The sequence below is a fragment of the Thalia democratica genome, chromosome 5, assembly GCF_965202585.1.
Source record: "Thalia democratica chromosome 5, ktThaDemo2.hap1.1, whole genome shotgun sequence".
Lineage (NCBI taxonomy): Eukaryota > Metazoa > Chordata > Thaliacea > Salpida > Salpidae > Thalia > Thalia democratica.
In genome coordinates this window covers 56,167,541-56,187,139 of record NC_139169.1, presented here as the reverse complement: position 1 = coordinate 56,187,139, position 19,599 = coordinate 56,167,541, and the positions used below count along the sequence as shown (strand labels likewise).

At 25.1% G+C, this 19,599-nt stretch overlaps 1 protein-coding gene across 1 annotated transcript; it reads right to left on the bottom strand.

The window, feature by feature from the left end:
* Positions 1 to 261: 261 nt before the first annotated feature.
* LOC145837261 (lysosomal proton-coupled steroid conjugate and bile acid symporter SLC46A3-like) lies at positions 262 to 18,473 on the bottom strand. The gene is made up of 9 exons (XM_082945059.1): positions 18,455 to 18,473; positions 17,699 to 18,022; positions 16,958 to 17,146; positions 12,065 to 12,216; positions 8,928 to 9,100; positions 8,207 to 8,383; positions 7,750 to 7,916; positions 5,045 to 5,285; positions 262 to 688 (listed from the first exon to the last, which is right to left on the bottom strand). Exons 2-9 carry the CDS (start codon positions 17,943 to 17,945, stop codon positions 631 to 633), a joined length of 1,404 nt encoding a protein of 467 aa, XP_082801185.1. The 5' UTR covers positions 17,946 to 18,022; positions 18,455 to 18,473; the 3' UTR covers positions 262 to 630.
* Positions 18,474 to 19,599: the final 1,126 nt, after the last annotated feature.

Genomic DNA, 19,599 nt, shown 5'->3' with positions numbered 1-19,599 from the left:
GAAATAAAAAACATTTTGTAAAATATACAGTTTATTAAAGAAATTATAAGTTTAGTATAAAAATCGTGTTAGTTAGTAGTAGTTTTAATAAAAAACTTAGATTAATTTTATATAAAGCTAAAACTAAACTAGTAAAAATATTTTATCACTCTTATTTATAATTATTACTAACCTTTTTTGGTGTTTAAATCTTGCAGTAAGCTTTAATATAATTATATCACTTAAACAACAAAAATTGAACTTTTTTACGAAATATACTTAATTGCTTCCAATAATCTATTAAGTTAAACTAAGCTTATAAATGATAAATACTTATACGACTTGTCAGTTTTCAGAGTAAGTTAATCAGCAAATCGACACTACGTTTTTAAATTTTATTTACAAAGTAAAAAGCGAGCTTAACTGAAAAATTACAAAGATTGATTTGCATTAATCATTATAAAAATCTTAGAATAACCTTAAAAAGCACTTGCAAATTTTAATGGGCAGTGTGAAGAAAAACATTATGAGACATGTGGAAACAGAATGCTACAGACAAATTCTCTTGAGTATGACTTTGTGTAAACACGATTCTGAAGTCAAATTAATGAAGGTGCATAGCTCTTCAGAGGTTCGTTTTGGTTCAAGTTTTCACAACTGTTCATAATCTTCACGTGAAATTTGCGAATTTCTCATGCAAAACAGAGCACTATCAAACAAATTAAATTAAACACTTGTTTGCATAACTTAAAATAAAAAAAACTATTGATTTCTACTATAAAACTAAAACAACAATAATAGAGTTTTTACTCAATTTCTACATTTTTAGCTTTTGATGCTTTTACGTTAAGTTATTTGCTTTAATTTTTTATCTTAAGATTTGAAAAAAATAATTTAATTTTGAGATAAAAAAAGAGAAAAAGTATAGAATTTAGATATTACTACACTTTTTGTAAAAAAAATTTAAGTTTTAAACATTAAACAATCAAGAAACTTTATTATATAGATATTATAAAACTGAAAAAAAAAGTTTTGATATAAACTGTATTTCATTTTGAGAAAACGAAGAGAGATAACTATCTAAAGTTAGAAAAGTACTTTAATTAATATTGTAATGAAAATATATTGGTGGTTTTATTAACATATAAGCTTAACAGCCTTTATACAAAGCAAGTTATTCGTAAAAAAAAAACTGTAGATATTCATATAAAAAGTAAATTTAGATCTACAATATTAAATTAAAAATGTTCATTGTTTTATTAATACATTCAAATTTATTTATCAACTAAGTTACTAAGTTTTAAAAGTCTTGTTGTGTAGTGTAGCTAGATATTAATCAATAATTTATTTTCTTAAACAATAGATTAAATAAAACTTTAGAAATTATTATTATAAAAGTTTTTTTGTTTACTTTTGTGCTACTTAAAAGATAAAAAGTTTTGTTTAGTTACGTTTTTTTTTGTGTTTTTTGTTGCATATAAAGTTTCTCAAACTATTTAAAAACTTTTGTACTATCATTAACCTATTAAACTTTTTTATGATTAATTATCTCTGCTGAAGTGTTTTGCTAACTTATACCATTACAAAGGAGATTTCCTAGATATTATGGTAAAATAAAGCAAAAACTTAAGATAGTTTTTTAAAGTTTCAATTTAAATAAAGATGTGAAAATTAAATATTTTATTTACTACCAGGTTTCGGTGGCAAAAAATTGCACCTTTTTAAGTATATTAAAGTAGTTAGCTGCACATAATTTTATGTGCAATTTAATACTTATTTTATTATACTTGAAAAATTCACAATTTTTTGCCACCGAACCTGGTAGCAAATAAAATATTTAATCTTCACATCTTTATTTAATGAGGCTCTTTACATTTCAGTAAATTGAGTAATTTTTTTAGTTTAGACAAATAACTATAATTTTCAATTTATAAACAGTAATTAAATAAAATGCTTTGTTACTTAAAAGTTTGCAGTACAACAGAACCACATGAAAAAACTACAGCTCGACTTTAATTAAGTAACTAGAAAATACATAAATATGTATATATACATTTAGTATCAAAAGTATTATATGTACAAAAACAGCTTTTAAATATAATGTTTTAAATATTAATAGGAAAACATGACAAAGAAGTAACCAATTAACTACTATAGCTTTTAATAAGATGTTTTACACATTTTTTTAAATATCAATTTTACTTATTTTCTAAAGTTTTTAATTTAAAGATAAACATTAAAATGTATGTTATAAAAGTTATAGATAAACAAAAATCATAAAAAAAATTATAATTTTCTCTGCCTATAAAAATTCTAAATTAACTAATTATGTTACTTGATAAAAAGTTTTATAGTTAAACTACTTGTGTTATGACTTACATAATATATTTAAAATTTAGTATACACACTGTACACAGTTTTGTACAACAATACTTATCACTAACAAATACCTCAAAAACTAAACAAAAACTACGAGGTATTTGTTTGTGAAAAGTATTGTTGTACAAAACTGTGTTTTATTTACTTTTAATTGTTAGAAAAAAAATTGCAATGCAAACATTGGTATTTGCTCCCTCCTTACGTTTATTCAAGACTGTTGTTTTTTTTCAATGTTTGTCTTGCATTTTTCCAGAGAGCAAAATTTGTAAGCGTTGATAATTTTTTTAATTTGTATTTTTCTTACAAATTTCTATTTATAATTGCATTATATTCGTGCCATGCATACGAAATTTTTCAGTGTTTTATCTGTTTTAAAGCTTGTTCTTATTCCGTCCGTAAGTGTCCTTAAATTTTTTTATGCAGGCAGCTATACTGTAGGTAGTGGCTTAACTAACTGTTTTCTAAAAAACTATACTTACCAGTGTTGTTGTTAGTTGCGTTAAAAAATTTGTCTTAATTTTTCGTTTATGTAATGACATAAAAATATATACTTAATAGTTTATCAAAATCTTGAAAATTTAACAAAAACTAAATTTACACAAAAAAAATTGTGCTTACTCTGTACAAGTACAACTAAGCAACTATCTCTTTAATAAAGAACGGTAGTTTGCTGAGTCTTTGATTAAGTTTCTTAACTCTTTAGGTAGTTAAGTTAAAAGTTTGAGACTCTAATTTTTAAAGTTAAACTTTTTTTTAAATTTATATTATGTACTTGTTTAGAAAATGATTACCAACATTATTAAAGCAATAATCTTTAAAATTATAATACTTTAAATTCAAGTTTAACTATATTTCTATAATTTAAATGTAACTAAAAGTAAAAAGAAACAAGTGAAGAATAGAATTATGTTTCGTCATAATTATCCAAAAAAAGTATTGTTTAACAAACGGAGTATTTTCATTCAATATAACTAACAAGTAAACTTAATTTAAGACAGTCAAAAACCTACAATGAGTAACAACTGCTAAACAAATTAAAAACAAAAATTAATAAAAGATATTCCATATCATCATATTTACCTAGCAAGACAAATAAACCGAAAATTTGTAGGAAATTATGTACAACTGGTTTATAAGTCTAACTTCTACAAATTATTGTTGGATTTTTCCTTAGTTTCTATAAAGTTTTTTTATTGTTTATATTTAGTTTATCAATTATTTAATCATTGTAATTTAATTGACTGACTTAAGTTTAGATTACTTGTTACTACCACTGATTAAGTATACTCTTATTTTAAGTTTATAATAATATTTCAATATTTAATTTTTGTTTTAACAATTATAACGTAAGTTCACTTGTTAATATTTACTTTTAAATTTAGTCTCGGGGTTGGCAAACTGCATTCCACAAGCCAAAAAGCGGAACCGCAAAACCCAATTCATGGGCTTTTATCTAAAACCATATACCTTTTTAAAACAAATTTTAAAAGACTAAGTAAAAACTTACAATTAAACTCTTAACTTGATAACTTTAAATTACAAGTGCTTTACCATTGCTTATTTTGTTGAATTCATTGTACAAGCCTCTCGCCTCTTTACGCACTCTCGTTTAGTTACGCATTTTAGAATTCAAAAAAAAAAAAATAATAATTTTTTAGTATTGCTCAAATTAGGTTTATTGTATATTTTTAATTTAAAACATAATTTTAAATGCCAACTCTACTCTCTATATCTTTAGACTTTGTTAACTTATGTTCCTTGACTAGTTGATGATCATTTAGTTATACCTCAGTATATCAGAAATTTTGTTAACTATAAGAGATTAAATTTAAGTTTATCCTTATGTGGAAAAAGGTCAAGTTAAAAAAATTTGTAGTAATATAAATAGTTTTTATTAAACATTTTCTTATACCTTATATATTTTTGTTCAAAAGAAGAAATCCATTACAGCACCAAATGCATATTTTTGTAAAAGACAGTTTTAGAAACAGATTTTAATATAGACATCACATCATTTCTTAATTGTAAACAAATGCCTTATTATAAATTGAATTTGCTAAGTACAATAAAATATAAATGTTAAGTATAAAATAAGTCACATATAAATAAATATTAAGATAAAACCTACTTGTTATTAAAATTAAAAAGATTTTTTACAAGTACTATTGTTTTATATAAATTTAAATCCGTTTTTTAATAGATGTATAGTTTTATCTTTTGTTTTCATAGTTATAAATAAAGTAAACAAATTCTTAACAGTGGTAAAGTTCCCAGTCTGCTTTTACCTAGAAGCAATATCAAAAAACAACCATTATAGTAAGTTTATTTGGTACCTCTCGTATCTTTACGATCTCTCGTATCTTTACGCTCTTTTTCTGTGGACACAATGTGCGTAAATAAGCGAGAGATTACTGTAGTATATTTTTATTAATTACTACAATTTAATTTAAACTTTGGCCCATAGAAGATGTTTTTTTATAAAACGTGGAACGTCAGCTAATTTTTTAGATAAATTTACCAGCGATTAATAAAAGCTTGCCGACCCCTGTTTTAACTACTAATGTACGTAAAATATTTCTACTATAAAAATTTCCTTGGAAAATTATGACTTTGACATTAACTAACTTTTTTCAAAAAATTAATATTTAATCGTTAAGTATCATAGCAATCAATTTGTAAAACCAACGTGATGAGGAGCAAGTTGAACAATTGAATAAAGACAACAGATAAGTAAACGAAGCCGAACCACCAAGACAAGGTAGCAGTGAAGATGCTGTTTTTCAGAACAGCACCAACGAAGTAGCCGAGGCTCTCTAAAAGTGCGATTATAGCAAAGTAGGAGCCTTGATCTCTTGAGCTGACTCTTCGCGATACCATACTCCTTAACACTGTTACAATCGTCCCCATGAATAACGCAACCACTGTAGCTGTATGAAAAAATAGTTATATATACTTTTTTTATAAGCTTTATAGAGTAGAACACTTAAGATTTTTTATTAAAATTAAGCTGACCAGAAAATTTTTTGATCAGTAACATAACATTTATAATTTTAAAGTAAAATACTTATAATATATATAAAATATAAGTAAAGAATTAAAATTTTATTCAAACCTAAAATAGTCTTATAAGATATTTTAAATTGTTTATAATATTTATATACCAGTAAAAAAAAATTTTATCTAAGAAAATATGCATTAAATTCACAGCATTAATAACTTTCTTCAAATAGAAAATTGGTATTTGTTTTCCTTTTCATGTTGTTACAAACACAATATCTAAGTGAATACAAATTAACATTTAATACAATTAATTAAAAACCTACATTACATTTTACAGGGTTCGTTCGCGAAATTTTTTTCATTTAGCCTGACTGAGAACATTTTAGCCTGACATTTTTTCAAAGTAAGGAAAATCCCCTTTAGAAGTCAATTTAGGTATTGGTAACTACTTGATTACTACTATTGTTGTCTCTGACTTCAACCAGCTTTATCTCAAAAATATTTTGAGCATTAAAAATCTGCAAAAAGCAACTCATAGCTTAATTACAACTCAATAAAATAAGAGTAAATTGTAAAAAAGGTGATTTGACCCCCTTATACCTCGTGCATTGTCGTGTTTTATTAAAATTTAAAATGAAACGCTTACACGAGTATTAAGTATTAAAATAAGCAAAAATGTTTATTATAGTATTTTGACTAATACTTAAAGTGATACATAATTATAGATCCTAGAATCTAAATAAATACAGTGATTGTTGACGTCGTATCGGACTTAAAAAGCTTACACTTAAATAAAAAAAACCCTTAATGTTTTGTTCTTGTAAAGAAAAATTAATTATACCTAAAATTTGTAATCCCACAAAACTTAGTACTTATATCTTTAAGCTAAGTTTTAGTGTTGTGAATATCTCTTATAACTTTAAACAAACAGTAAAACAAATGAATAAACTGCTAAGAGTTTTAATCTAAAAAGTATTTGGTATAGTGCCTTTAAATTAGAAATTAAAACAGTGCAACTAACTAAGCTCTGAAAAACATAGCTGACGTAAACAAATTCAAACAAACAGCTAAGTTGTTGAACTAAATTGTAATGTTAAACTGTATTTTTTTTTATGAAGTTTCATAATTATGACGTATATAATCTACTCAAAACTAAATAATGAAAATTCTTAAAAACTTTTTAGATATTCAACAAAAGGTCTTAAGCATTTATATTTACAAATATTGACTGATTTTGTCTTTAATAACTAAATCTTTGTTTAGAAATATATTCACATTTCAATTTGATCTTAAAAAGATTTCTCAATTTTTTCTAATCAAAAATTTTCAAGCATCTGAACTGAGAAAAACTGGGATTTTCAAACTTTAAAATAAAAAAACTGATTTAGCCTGACGTTTTTCAACTTTTTTCAAAAAAACTGATTTAGCCTGACTTAGCCTGATTTAGCCTGACGCGCACGAACCCTGATTTTATTTTTTTTGTTAAGTTTTAAATTTTAATTCTTATTGGCTATTATCAGAAGATAAAAATAATACATATTTTGTCAAAATTCTGGCAGGAAAAACTAAAAATAGGAAAACTTTTAATAAAGGCAACCAAATCGTATGTAACAAACACAATTAAAACTGTGATAAAGTTCTTAGATTAAGTACTTTACTGATTTACTCAATGGGTAACCTAGAGCAAACGGTTAAAACAAAGTTTTTTGAATGTAGCAGCTAAATTAATACGACTATTTTTATTAAACATTAAGTTTCTTTATAAATTGCTAAACATTATTATTTAAATCTTTTAAGGTTCCAAAAGACTACGTCTAACTGAGAGCTTCTGTAGAAATTTAACCAGCCTTATCCTAACTAATATCTGTCAGAAAGCTTGAATTTAAAAAACCAAAATGATCAAGTTTTAAACACAGCACGTGATGTCTAAAAACAACAAAGCAGTGCTTTCGGTTTTTTAAGTTTTACTTGCGTTTTTGTTATTATTTGAAAAGCCAACTTCCAAAATATCTAAAAACTAAAAACATATTTCTGTGAATAATGTCTATTTGTTTTGAGGTTTTTAGAAGGTGTCTGTTTATTTATAATAAAAAAGGAATTCGGAATTATCTTATAAATAACTTATTTTAACTTTACAAATAATAAAAAACTTAAATATTTTTTAGCTTTAGTTGGAAGCATATTTATGTTTAAAATTATAGTAATCAAAAACCAGTAAACTGTAATTTATATCTTAATTCTACTAAAATTCAGTAAAAACGTTAAATATTTTATAACACAATGATTTATATAAGGAGACTTTTAACTTTAGTTTTTATTTTGTATACAGAAAAATAACCTATAGAAAACTTACCAATACAATGTTATATCGTTATTAGTAACAAACTTTACCTGCAATCAAATGCCAAGTTTTTGTTGCAAAGGCCTGTATCAAATTATTACTAATATATGAAAATACTGATATGTAGATCAGTCCAAAGTCACCAATGCATTCTTTTGTTGTTTTAATAAGTAGCAATGAAAAGAAAAATGACAGTGAACTGAGTGATGAAACCGTTCTAGAAATAGTTATAACTTTTATAAGAAAAAAAAAGTTTATAGACATTAATTTGACCTAAAAAACTTTAAAACTTGTACTTAAACTTCTAAAAGTCGAAAGCGATTAATTTCAAAAATTTTAAACTTATCAATACTTTTTATAATAAAACAATTAACTTGTATCATTATAACTTTTTTTAAAGTTTGGTTTTTTAATTCCTGAAACTATATCAAGTTAAAATCAAATTTCAAATGTACTTAAAAATTGTCAAAACTTTTAATTTGAAATGAAATTTTATTAAACTTAAACCCTATTAGTTGCGGAGACCAACAAAATGGACTGCTCTCTCTGTAAATTGTGTCTACAGATCCACCCATGCAAACAAATTGAATAAGCATTATAATCATCATTAGCCATACTTCTTTAGAATGACAATTAGTTATAGATTCATAGATTTTAGTGAAAGGAATTTTTGAAAACAGGGGTCTGAAATTTTTGAATTTTTAGGTTTATTAAGTCAAAAGTAGTCATTCTTAATTTATTAAAACCAAACTTCAAACTTTAATTGTGACATACAAAATATATGAAAGTTCTATTTATAAATTTTTTTTCTAATTATATTTTAATGTCAAAATAAATTACAGAATTACACGGTCAAATAAAAGATAAAACACGTTTAAAAATAGTATAACTTCATTTTAAAAATTAAATAACCAATTAAGAAGCAAATTAAAATCGTAACTTAAAATTTTTTAAAGGTTAAACATACAAGTACAAGTTTTTAAACACAGAATTAATTAAATCAGTGTTTATAACTACTATTCAACTAGCTTTTTAATTGTAGTAATAACTTTCTCACTTAAAACTAAATAGCTATAAGTTTGTTTTATTGTTGAAATAATTATTAAAAGTACAAACATGTATGCACTTCTTAGTTGTTTAATCGAAACTAGTTTAATAACTATAAGTTAACTATGTGAATTAGTCTTTTGTAAAATAAAAAAATAAGACTAAAAACAACTTTACTGACGAAAAAATATTTGGAAAAGTGATTCCTTCCGTTTCAAAACTATTTGCTGTTCTATGGTCTTCTTTCTCTAAAACTTTTTCAGAAATTTCAGAAGCATCTTTTAAAATAAATTTTATGTATAATAGTGAAATGATGTTTAGTCCTAATGATATCCAAAGTGGAGCAGCAAATCCCTTTTTTTGTGTTTTATTTTAAAATATCTTAAACGTTTGTTTAAAAAATATATAAAATTAAAAGTCATTACTAGGTTGATTCATAATTAACTTATATTGTAAACTTTTATTTTCATTTTTTGAAAATACAAGAAAATAAAAAAGTACTTAACTTACTGACTGTATCAAGGTTGTTAAAGTTATCTTTTTTAATCTAAATCTGTATAATTAAGTTAAAAGCTTAAACTTTATATTGTGAGACCTAGCTGAAAACAAATATTTAAAAGCTTGAAACATGATAGTTTTATAAATGAATAGGGTATAATATGCAATAAAAAACAAATCACAAGTTTCAATAATACAATATAAAGCAGTGCTTCTGAACCTTTTTCTAGTGGCGGAACCCTTTTACAAAGTTCAACTTTTCCGTGGAACCCCTAATTTAATTTTACATAAAATGTTTAATATAATATTTCCTGCAAAAGCAAAAGAATTTCAGTGAAAAACGATTTTTTTAGCAAAACTATATCATTGTTAGAAATCATACCAATTGTAATAGTATTAAGCCGAGTCAAACTCAAAGTGCGCCAGAGGCAATAGGTATTTTATGATTCTATAATAAATAAACGAAAACAAACATGATTAATCGCAACGTCATAAAAATCTTTCCTTGCATAATAAAAACAAAATGAGAGCTACAAACAACAACGAAATGAACATAAACCTAATCAAGTTCACAGATTACCTAATAAACGGGTAAGATACTTAACGAAAAATAAATAAAAAACATTTAGTGCGAAACTTGAACTTGTCTCTTAGCAACAAGCATGACAATGCGCTGCTGGATTTTGGATAGACTGAGACGGAGACAGGCAGATAAGGTTGGAGTCAGCATACAGTTCCTTTGCTATGTTTTAATGTTTCTTACATGCGAAAAGCCGGAATCGCAAAGATTAATGATAAAAGAAATTTTATTGCACGCTTTGCTAAGACGGGGTACTCTGAAATTGCACATATCCAAAAATCTAAAAGCTTCTTCCCTTTGAAACTCAATTTTAAATTTCTATCTTCAGATAGTTGCAGCAATTCGTTTTCTGTATTTGTAGGAAGATTCACTTCTTCTGAAGCAATATCACACATAAAAGGATTCAAAATCCATAAATTTCCGATGCGAACATCTTCAGGAAAATAATGTTGAAACCTTATAGACAAAAGATCAAGGTGGTTGTATATTTCGTCAGAGAAGTTGAATTTTATGCATTTTTCTTGGGCCTCATCAAACCGGTGAAACATCGCAAAATTACCATTGCTAACCTTTTTCTTCCAAAAATTATTTCTATTTTTTAACGCCTCATTCTTGTCTGTCATGGCAAAACTGGAATTTTGCTTCCCTTGCATGCTTAAGTTCAAAGCGTTCAATTCTTCGAAAATATCGGTGAGATAAGCTAGCCTGGCCAAAAAAAAACATCATCTTCAAAGAACTTCACTAATTCTGAGCCTTAATCTTTAAGAAATATGAACACCTGCTTCTTTAATTCAACAAGACGAACCAGTGTCCGCCTCTTCGACAGCCAGCGATCTTCGTTGTGATTAAGAAGTCGCAGATGGTCAGCATCTAAACTTTCTTATAGGTCTTTGAGACATCTGGCCTTTGTGTCACTTTTATTTATAAAATTAACGACGCTGAGAGAACTTCTTGTAAACAAGAAGGAAGATGTTTTGTTGCCAAATTTTCTATATGTAAAAAACAATGTATTTATTTAGCTTCAACTGCTTTATCCTTCATTTTCCTCACTACACCATTTTTGGACCCAGTCATAGACGCTGCACCGTCAGTACAAATGCCGACACATTTATTCCACTCTAAACCCTTGCTGATGAAATAATTTTCGATACATTTTATTACTTCAACAGAAGTTTTTTTTATAAATGATAATCAAAAAATATATCATCGAGTTATAATAATTAAACAGAAAAAGCAATTACTTAAATAACAAACTTTAAAACTTTGCTAACACACAGACATTTAAACATTTTTATTATGTAAATTTAAAAAATTGTTTCAAATTCAATTTCTGTTAAAATTTTAAAGACCTGGCCAGAACTTTTAAAAATTAGAGTATCATTTTTTATCATGTAAGTTTAAAAAAAACTATTTAAAATTCAATTTCTGTTAAAATTTTATAGGCCTGGCCAGATTTTTTTAAAATTATAGTAGCATTTTTTAAGTAAAAAGTAAGCTTTTATACATATTAAATTTTAAATCAAGGTAATAGACATCTTTTTAAACATTTTTACAGCATTTGGAAAAATATAATATACCAGAAATAAGTTTCTAAAAAAGATTTGTTATTTAGTTTTGTTGTGTAAACATTTAGAATTTGTTTTGTTTGCTCCTACATTGTTTGCTTTAGTGATAATACCAGTATTTTCATGACTTCACTAAAAATAGAAATTCAAAAAATTTGGGCAACCAGGACACCTATTAATAATGAATACCCATTAAAAGTCCCACCGCTAGATAGACACTAAGCAGATCAATGAATGCTATAATTATATATGTTTTCCATTTTATGTGTTCCATTGTTTTTGAAGTTTTATGATTTATGTTTTTTTTCTTTCTTTTTAATTTCGAAAGGCTTTGCGGAACCCCTGAGAGGCGTCGCGGAACCCTAGGGTTCCGCGGAACCCCATTTCAGAAGCACTGATATAAAGTATAAACAGAAATATAATTACACAAACAACTATAAACTAATTATTCTTTTTAAAATTTATCATCTTTATTGGCCATAGTAAAAAACTGGTAAAAAACAAGCTATAGAATTTTTAAATTAGTCCAAAAATTTTAAATTTCAGGCTATCTTTTTAAGTTTTAACCTAGTACTTTTTAAGGTTTACTTTCTAATCATAAACTGAAGTAGACAACTACTTAATTATTTATTGTCTTAAAATAAAGCTTTCTATAAAACAAAAACTTTAGCTTACTTTATGTTGAATTAAAACACCCGTACTAAAACCAGTTATGAGCATACCAGCTCCAATGAAAGTCTCACCAATAGCAATCCTTATTGTTCTAGTTTCATTTGTAGATACATCTGCTATGTACGCAAAACAATTTGATAGAACAGATGCGTAACCTGTTGAAAACATAAATTAGTTTAAGAGAAAGTCTCAAAGGTTAACGCTTATCAAGTGGTATTATTTTACATATCTTATTATTAAAATAAACAACAGTATGAAGCTAGAAGTAAGAGTCTTGTTAATTTATTATAAGTAAAATTTTGAGTTCAAAATGTTCAAAAATATTTTTATCTAACTTTAATTATGTTTGAGTTTCATGTCTAACTTTTTTTTCTATTGAGATTGAGTTAGACTCTGATCCAGGTAATTTAAAATTTACAAAGCTCTTAGTGCTAAATTGTCTTTGAATATAGTTGATTATTTGATATTACTTATATTAGTGGAGCAAAAAGATTCTAGTGTTGGCTAGATTTTTCAGAGAGTTCTTTTGCCGGCTAAACATATTCTAATACAAATCTTCACATGCAACGTAATTTCTAATAAATATACAACAGTTGTAACCTTAAGAAAATTGTATTAAAAAGATTATTAATGAGTACTATTGTGCATTATTGCCATAATTTTGTAATAATCATGTATATCAATCAAAACAAATATACATAAACATTTGTTTATTTAAAACTAAATTGTCATGCTTAAGTAAATATGTGTCTCTACAATATTCTTTCCAGCTAAAAAGTATGTTGCAAGCAAGAGGTATTGGTTTACAGAATGTTTTTTTCCCATTTCTTTAACTGTATCATAGTTAGTAATTAAAATGTTAAGGTAAAAACGTTATTGTTACTGGTTTTCAAATCATTTAACTTAATCAAAGTGTAGCTGTTACTAATTTCATAATTATAAAACAAGTACTAAACAAAGATACCAAAAAATGTTTTGATAAAAATTTAGAAATATATATAATATAGAAAAAATTGAAGTAAACTGTGGTACTAATATAATAGTTTTATTATAATGTGGTACCTAATTTTAGTATTGTTTTATAAATGTAAAACCACACTTTGAAACTTGTTTTAAATAATTCCGGCCCCCTCTGTACAAGAGGTTGCCACATCTGGGCCACTAACTAGAGAAATTGTCCAACCCTTAACAGAAAATTTATAAAACTGTAATCAAATTCATTAATTTGTGATTTTAATAAGTAATTGAATTTGAAACACTACAGAAAAGAAAATATTGACATAAAAAGAAACAAGAAAAATGGATAAAGAACCAATTTAGAAGTATTCAATTAATCCAGTTAGGGATTTAAAAACTTAAAGCTTAAAATAAACCTTTGAGTTTTTAATCATATATTTTTGATTATATGTATGAAAGACTTATAAACATTTGTAAAAGTACAGTATATACTAATTAAAATTTTTTAAACTATCTAATACTGTGGATTTTGTTATTGATAATGCCATGGTCTATTTGTATAATTTAGGGAGATTTGAGTTATAATTTCTTATTTTATTAAATACTTTATTTAGTGCAGGCGTTTTATTTCTACAAAATATATCTTGTACATCTTTTTAACTAATTCAATCATAATCTTAGCAAAAATAAGGATTAAATTGGATATGAATTTAAAGTTGTTACATAAAAAACACACAAGTGTAGAAAGCTCTAGTAATTGTTTTTATAAGCTCAACCTTAGATTGAGAAAAGAGTACAAAGTGTTTTGGAATTCAACTTAAACTTAGACAAATGTTTACAAATTTTGAAGTGAAGCATAATAACAAACTATTAAAAAACAAACTTTCATACAGAAAAAAATTATAACTGCAGAACCTATTCATGTCCATTATACAAAAACTATTTAGCATTTTATCAAATTTACAGAAAAATTGTTAAAAAAATCATTACAATAAGAATAGACATCATATCTAAAAAAATGGTACTTAAAAAAGGAGAAATCACAAACCTAGGTTTGATATAACAATAAAATGACACAATCATGGTTGCCACTGATCAAGCTGAGAAAAATTTCCTTACTTTTTCCTGACTTTTTACCAAAATTTTCCTGACTTTTCTTATCCAAACTCTTAAATTAAACTTACTCAAAAATACATATTCTAACACTTGAAACTATATAAAGCTTTCAATCTATTTTTATTACAGGTTAAAAACATCATTTTTTTTTTGCTGAATTCCATCATCAAACTTCCAGTACATCACTTAAACCATCTGTGTATGATTGATGTTTGTAATAAACAGCTCTATCAGCAAAATACTTGTATTATTACCTTATAAACACAGCTTGTCTGAAAAAACACACAATTTTTTAGCATTTCCTAGCATAAATGTATCTAGATAAACAAACGACATCAACATATAAAAAACTTTCACAACTAAAATCTTAAAACAATAACAAATTTTTACAGTTGAAACCTTAAAACAATAAAGAACACAATTTTTCTAGAATTTCCTAGCATAAATGTATCTAAATAAACAAAAAAACATATAAGTAACTTTTACAATTAAAACCTTAAATCAATAAGGAACTTTCCCAACTCAAACCTTAAAACAATAACGAACTTTTACAGTTAAAACATTAAAACAATAAAGAACTTAATCAAATACTGTTTTTTTAAATGATGCACTAAAATTCATTTTCTCCATTTTTTTATTAGCACTTCAACCTCTTCATCTATTTCATCTGGTTTCCTTCATCTGAACTGCATTCCGTTTCATTTTTTTTGCAGTTAAAATCATTTGCCTCATTTTATTTAAATCGCTCTCATCTGCTGCCCCTACACTTGTTGAAGAGAATCTTTTCTCTAAATCAAGCCACAACTTGTGGACTTCATTTCTTTTCTTTAGGCACTCATTTATTTTTACTTTCATTTATAAAATATTTCCTCTTATCATTTTGTATAAAATTTGTAACAAATAAATATACTCTTATTTACTTTAAAAACTTAAGTTACTCTACAAAAAATACAAATAATAAGTAAACTTAATCTTGGCATATACTTCTCTTATAACTTATTTTATAAATTTAAACAACTTTGAAAAAATTATTAAGAGGTAAAGTATACACATTAACTTGTTACATAAAATACTAAACTTACTGCTTAGTTATAAAGAACTCTATTATTTACTTAAACAAAAAACACTTTGATTCTAAAATTATGCTAGATAAACTTTTGTGTATATATCACAGTTTCACTATGAATGTGTCCTTGCTACAGATCATCAATACTGAAAAGCTTACAAAATCTGCTTGTTCAAGAAGGGTACTTGTTCAATATGTTAATAGAAAATTTTTGCAGTTTTTTAAAGGATATTTTACTAATCCATACTAGATGAAGGCATTGGAAACTAAATAATTTTGTAAATTTCTAGGAAAATTTTGCAATTTTTTTCTGACTTTAAAGGACTTTTAATTAATTTTTACCATTTGAAGGGTTTGGAAAACAAGAAATTTTGTAAATTTAAAGTGACAAAATCTGACTTTTTTTTTTAGTTTTATCAAATTTCCTGACTTTTCCTGACTTTTTTTCAAAATCCCCTATTTTTTCCTGACTTTTGTCATTTTTTTAAATTTTTCCTGACTTTTCCTGATTTCCTGACTTTTCCTGACCGAATGGCAACCCTGCACAATACAAAATTATCTTATTATAAATTGAAGCTAAAAACTCAAATACCTATTAATATAGGAAATAATTTAAATAAATTAATCCGAACATTAACATTAGTTGTATAGTTTGCAGATTAAAGAAAAAATAATAACAATAAAATAAAATTAATTATTAAAATTAATTGATAAAACTAATCAATTATTTTAAACAAAAGTTAGCTAAAGACAACTACAATAAATAACAAAAAAAAATATAAAATTATTTTGTATAGAGTGTTTGGAACTAGATTTAATTTAAAACTATATTTATCAAACAAAGTACATGAAAAACACTTCAATGAGTATATAGTTTACTTTATATGTTTTTAATTTATAGTGAGATAAATTTATTAAAATTTAGTTCTTAATTTAAAATGAAATTTTTGAAGAATTTTATCAACAAAATATAAATAAAAGAAGTAAAGACTTATTTATAAAACTTTTTAAGTCTTTGCTCAGTAGTATAGATATAGCATTCTAATATTAACGTTAAATAATTAAAACATTATATTATATTAAACATAAAAAAACAAATAAACAGTTTAAAATTACATAAAAATAGATACTGTACACTTTTAGTTTTTTTCAAGAGGAACAATCTAAGTTCTTAATTTGCATTAAAAGAAAACATTTAAAATTTATTGGTATCTGAATTTACTCATAAAACAATATTTCAGTTAATTAATAAAATTAGTGAGATCCTCAGTTACAATAAAGATCTGAAATTCATAATAAACATTTTAGGAAGTCTTTAAGACTACAGCTTGCATATTCTTTAAAAAATATATATAGTTTTGTTTTGATATATATATATATAAATATAAAACAAAATCATAACATTCTAAGGAAACTTTCATTTCTACACTAGTAAAAATAATATTTTAATAATGTAAGATTAAGATTAAAGTTCAATAAAACTAATTAAAAATTAAATAAATAATAAAAAATCTAATAATTATAATTTTTTAATGAAAGTTTGTAAACAAACCAACTACTAAATTTATTGTGTTCGAAACTTATTTAAAGTCTTTATTTTATTTTTCAACTACTGATTTTTTTTAAATTTTATGTAAAGCTTATACTAAAAAAATTTGCAAAAAAACTAAGCCAGAAGCGTTTACCATTTCATTTAAATAAATCTTCTTCTAACTTTGCCACTTAGTTTTTTCTTTGCTAAATATATGTATGCTAACCTCCAAAGCTACCGTTTATAATTGCACCAATAACAAGAAGGTAGAGTGGAAGATTTAATTGAATGGTTATTGCAGTTATTATGTTCTCGATAACAAAGCCAGAAAATGTAAGCATGAGAGGATACCTCCTTCCAACATAATCACCCCATGAACTTACAGCAAGAGTTGTTACTACTGATGGAAGTAAACCTTAAAAAAAACAATTATTTAACTAAACAGCTTTAATATGTAAAAGATAATGTAATGTGATTTTAAACACTAATAATTAAGACAAGCAAAGACTATAAGAACACGAATACAAATATTTTTTCAACAAATACATTACTTAACTTACAATGTTTCACTGTTTGCTATATTAGAACAGAGCTATGGGGTCAAAAATTTAAGTAGTGACAATATTTATACTTTTAGTAACAATACTCAGATTTTTTAGACTTTGTTAACTGATCATCTTTATACGACATAAAACGTTTTTTGGTAAAAAAATAAAGTATTTCCATATAAAAACTAGTTCTTCTAAGCTTATATCAAAGAACTGTTTTTGTAGTTTTAAAAAAACAAATTATCAAGAAATATGGATGAAAAACATTAACTAAAACTAATTACATAAACAAATTCCTTTTCAAATTTTAAAGCAGATGCAAACACTTTATTTTATAAAAACAATTATTGTATTACATTTAATTTAAAAAAAATATTTTGAATACTTATAATCTAAATATATGTTTATAGTTTTATTACTTGAAACTGAAAGGTACATCATCCACACTGATGTTTTGGCAGCTACCTTGTCTTCCAAAGTTATACTATTAGATTTAAGATTTGCAGTAAAATTTGATGAACAAGAAGAATTAATTGAGTCGGTAGTATTGCTAGACAAATTGAATTCTTTTGCAAATCTTTGAAAAAAGTATTGAGGCTTTACAGTTTCATACAAACCCAAATATATAATTCCAAACCAAATTAATGGTTCCACAGTTAGCTTCATTTTAGTGTTGGTTAAGTTAAGACGTAAGTTTAAAAGTTATAGAAGTTTGCAGTAAACTATTTGTATTCATAACACATCTGTTTAGAAATTTAAAATAAGCTTCTTAATGAACTTGTAAGTAATTATTATATATAGCATTAAATCATACTTCACTTTTATTAAACTAGTTATTTTCTAAAACTAGAAAGACTTGTGACATATAATTATGATATTTATATAAATGAAAAATTGCTATATGTTTTCCAAATTTAACGTTTCCAAAGCAAAATCTTTTTTATAACTATTTTAATCTTCTTACCTGTAAATTTAATCAAAGGATTTCAGATAAATTATTTTAATTGACAATGTAAACACTTTTCTAAAAATTACATTTTTTGTGCATGTTTTGAGTCAATAGTTGGTATGTATAGTCAGTCAAGTAGTGGGTTTACTACCAATTGTTGAAATTGCCCTTACAATTATTGCATTTTTAAATGTATTCATTAATAATGTAACAATATACTACTCACCCCTACTAAATAAATACTCACACACAAATTGAATGAAGTCCATGAGTAGTAATATAATTAGTAAGTTGTTCACTTTAGTCAAAGTTTTACATTATAACTACAAAATGTGATTATTTTACTGAAAAAAAAATCATAACTTACCTTTATAGTATTACCTTTATAGTATTCCCTTTTGAGTGATTAACACTATGCAAAAGTAATACGACAAGCTTAATTACATACTTTTTTTTCCTTTTTAATTATTAAAACTTAATTATCAAAAAGTTGTAAAAAGCTAAAGTTTTATAATTAAAGAAACCCTTCATAGCATGTAATTTGGTGTCATTCACAAGGTTAAAATCTCACAAAAAGCTCTTTTTGATGCGAAAATGGCTGAATCAAATTTTGCCAGATCCTATTTTTGCAGATAGATCACTAATTTTGGCAAATGAGTCAAAAAAATACACTAGGTGTTCTGGATTTGGTGAAGAAGAGCACCAAAAATTTTCAGGCATGTTTGCAGGACTTATGAAACTTATTCTAGATAGTCTATAAATTACAATAAATGTTTCAGGAAAGTAACTGGAGATTTTCCCACACTTTGTGGTCTTTATTGTTGAGTTGTGAACTACCAAATCCAGATCAAAAGTTCAAAAAAAAGAACTGAATATAGTAGATCAAAATATTCAAAACCACCGAGTGTGAGAAAATCCTGAAGCTTAACTCCTCAAGTGAGTATCTAGTCTTTACCAATTTTTTTTAATTGAAAAGAACAATCAAACTGTGTAATCACTGCCACCAAAGTGGACTGACAATTATCTATTACACTTAAATAAACTGATAAAATACACAAGTCGTTGTTTAGAAACAATAACTGTTTTTTATAACAGTGCATTATACTTTTGCTGATATGATCAATAACTTGAAATCACTTTGTAGTTGTCCTGAACAAGATCTTAAACTACATCCAAGAAGGTGTACAATTTAAAAACTTAGGTTTTTAAGTAATTATCTAGCATGATGTGCCAATATGGAGCTGAAATTATATTTTGACTTATACTTATATTTTAATTTGATGTCTTTTTTGCAACTAATGAAACATTTTATCAACTAATGAAATTAATAGGTGCGACATCATGCAAAGTTTTTTCATACACAAGGTCCTA

Excerpts from the sequence above, each read along its gene's own strand:
- LOC145837261 (XM_082945059.1), bottom strand. The coding sequence starts at position 17,945 with ATGAAGCTAACTGTGGAACCATTAATTTGGTTTGGAATTATATATTTG. Across the intron at positions 12,217-16,957 it reads TATAAACGGTAGCTTTGGAG|GTTACGCATCTGTTCTATCA; the intron begins GTTAGCATACAT and ends TGTTTTCAACAG. Across the intron at positions 8,384-8,927 it reads ACTTTTCCAAATATTTTTTC|ACCCCTGTTTTCAAAAATTC; the intron begins GTCAGTAAAGTT and ends CAAAAATTTCAG.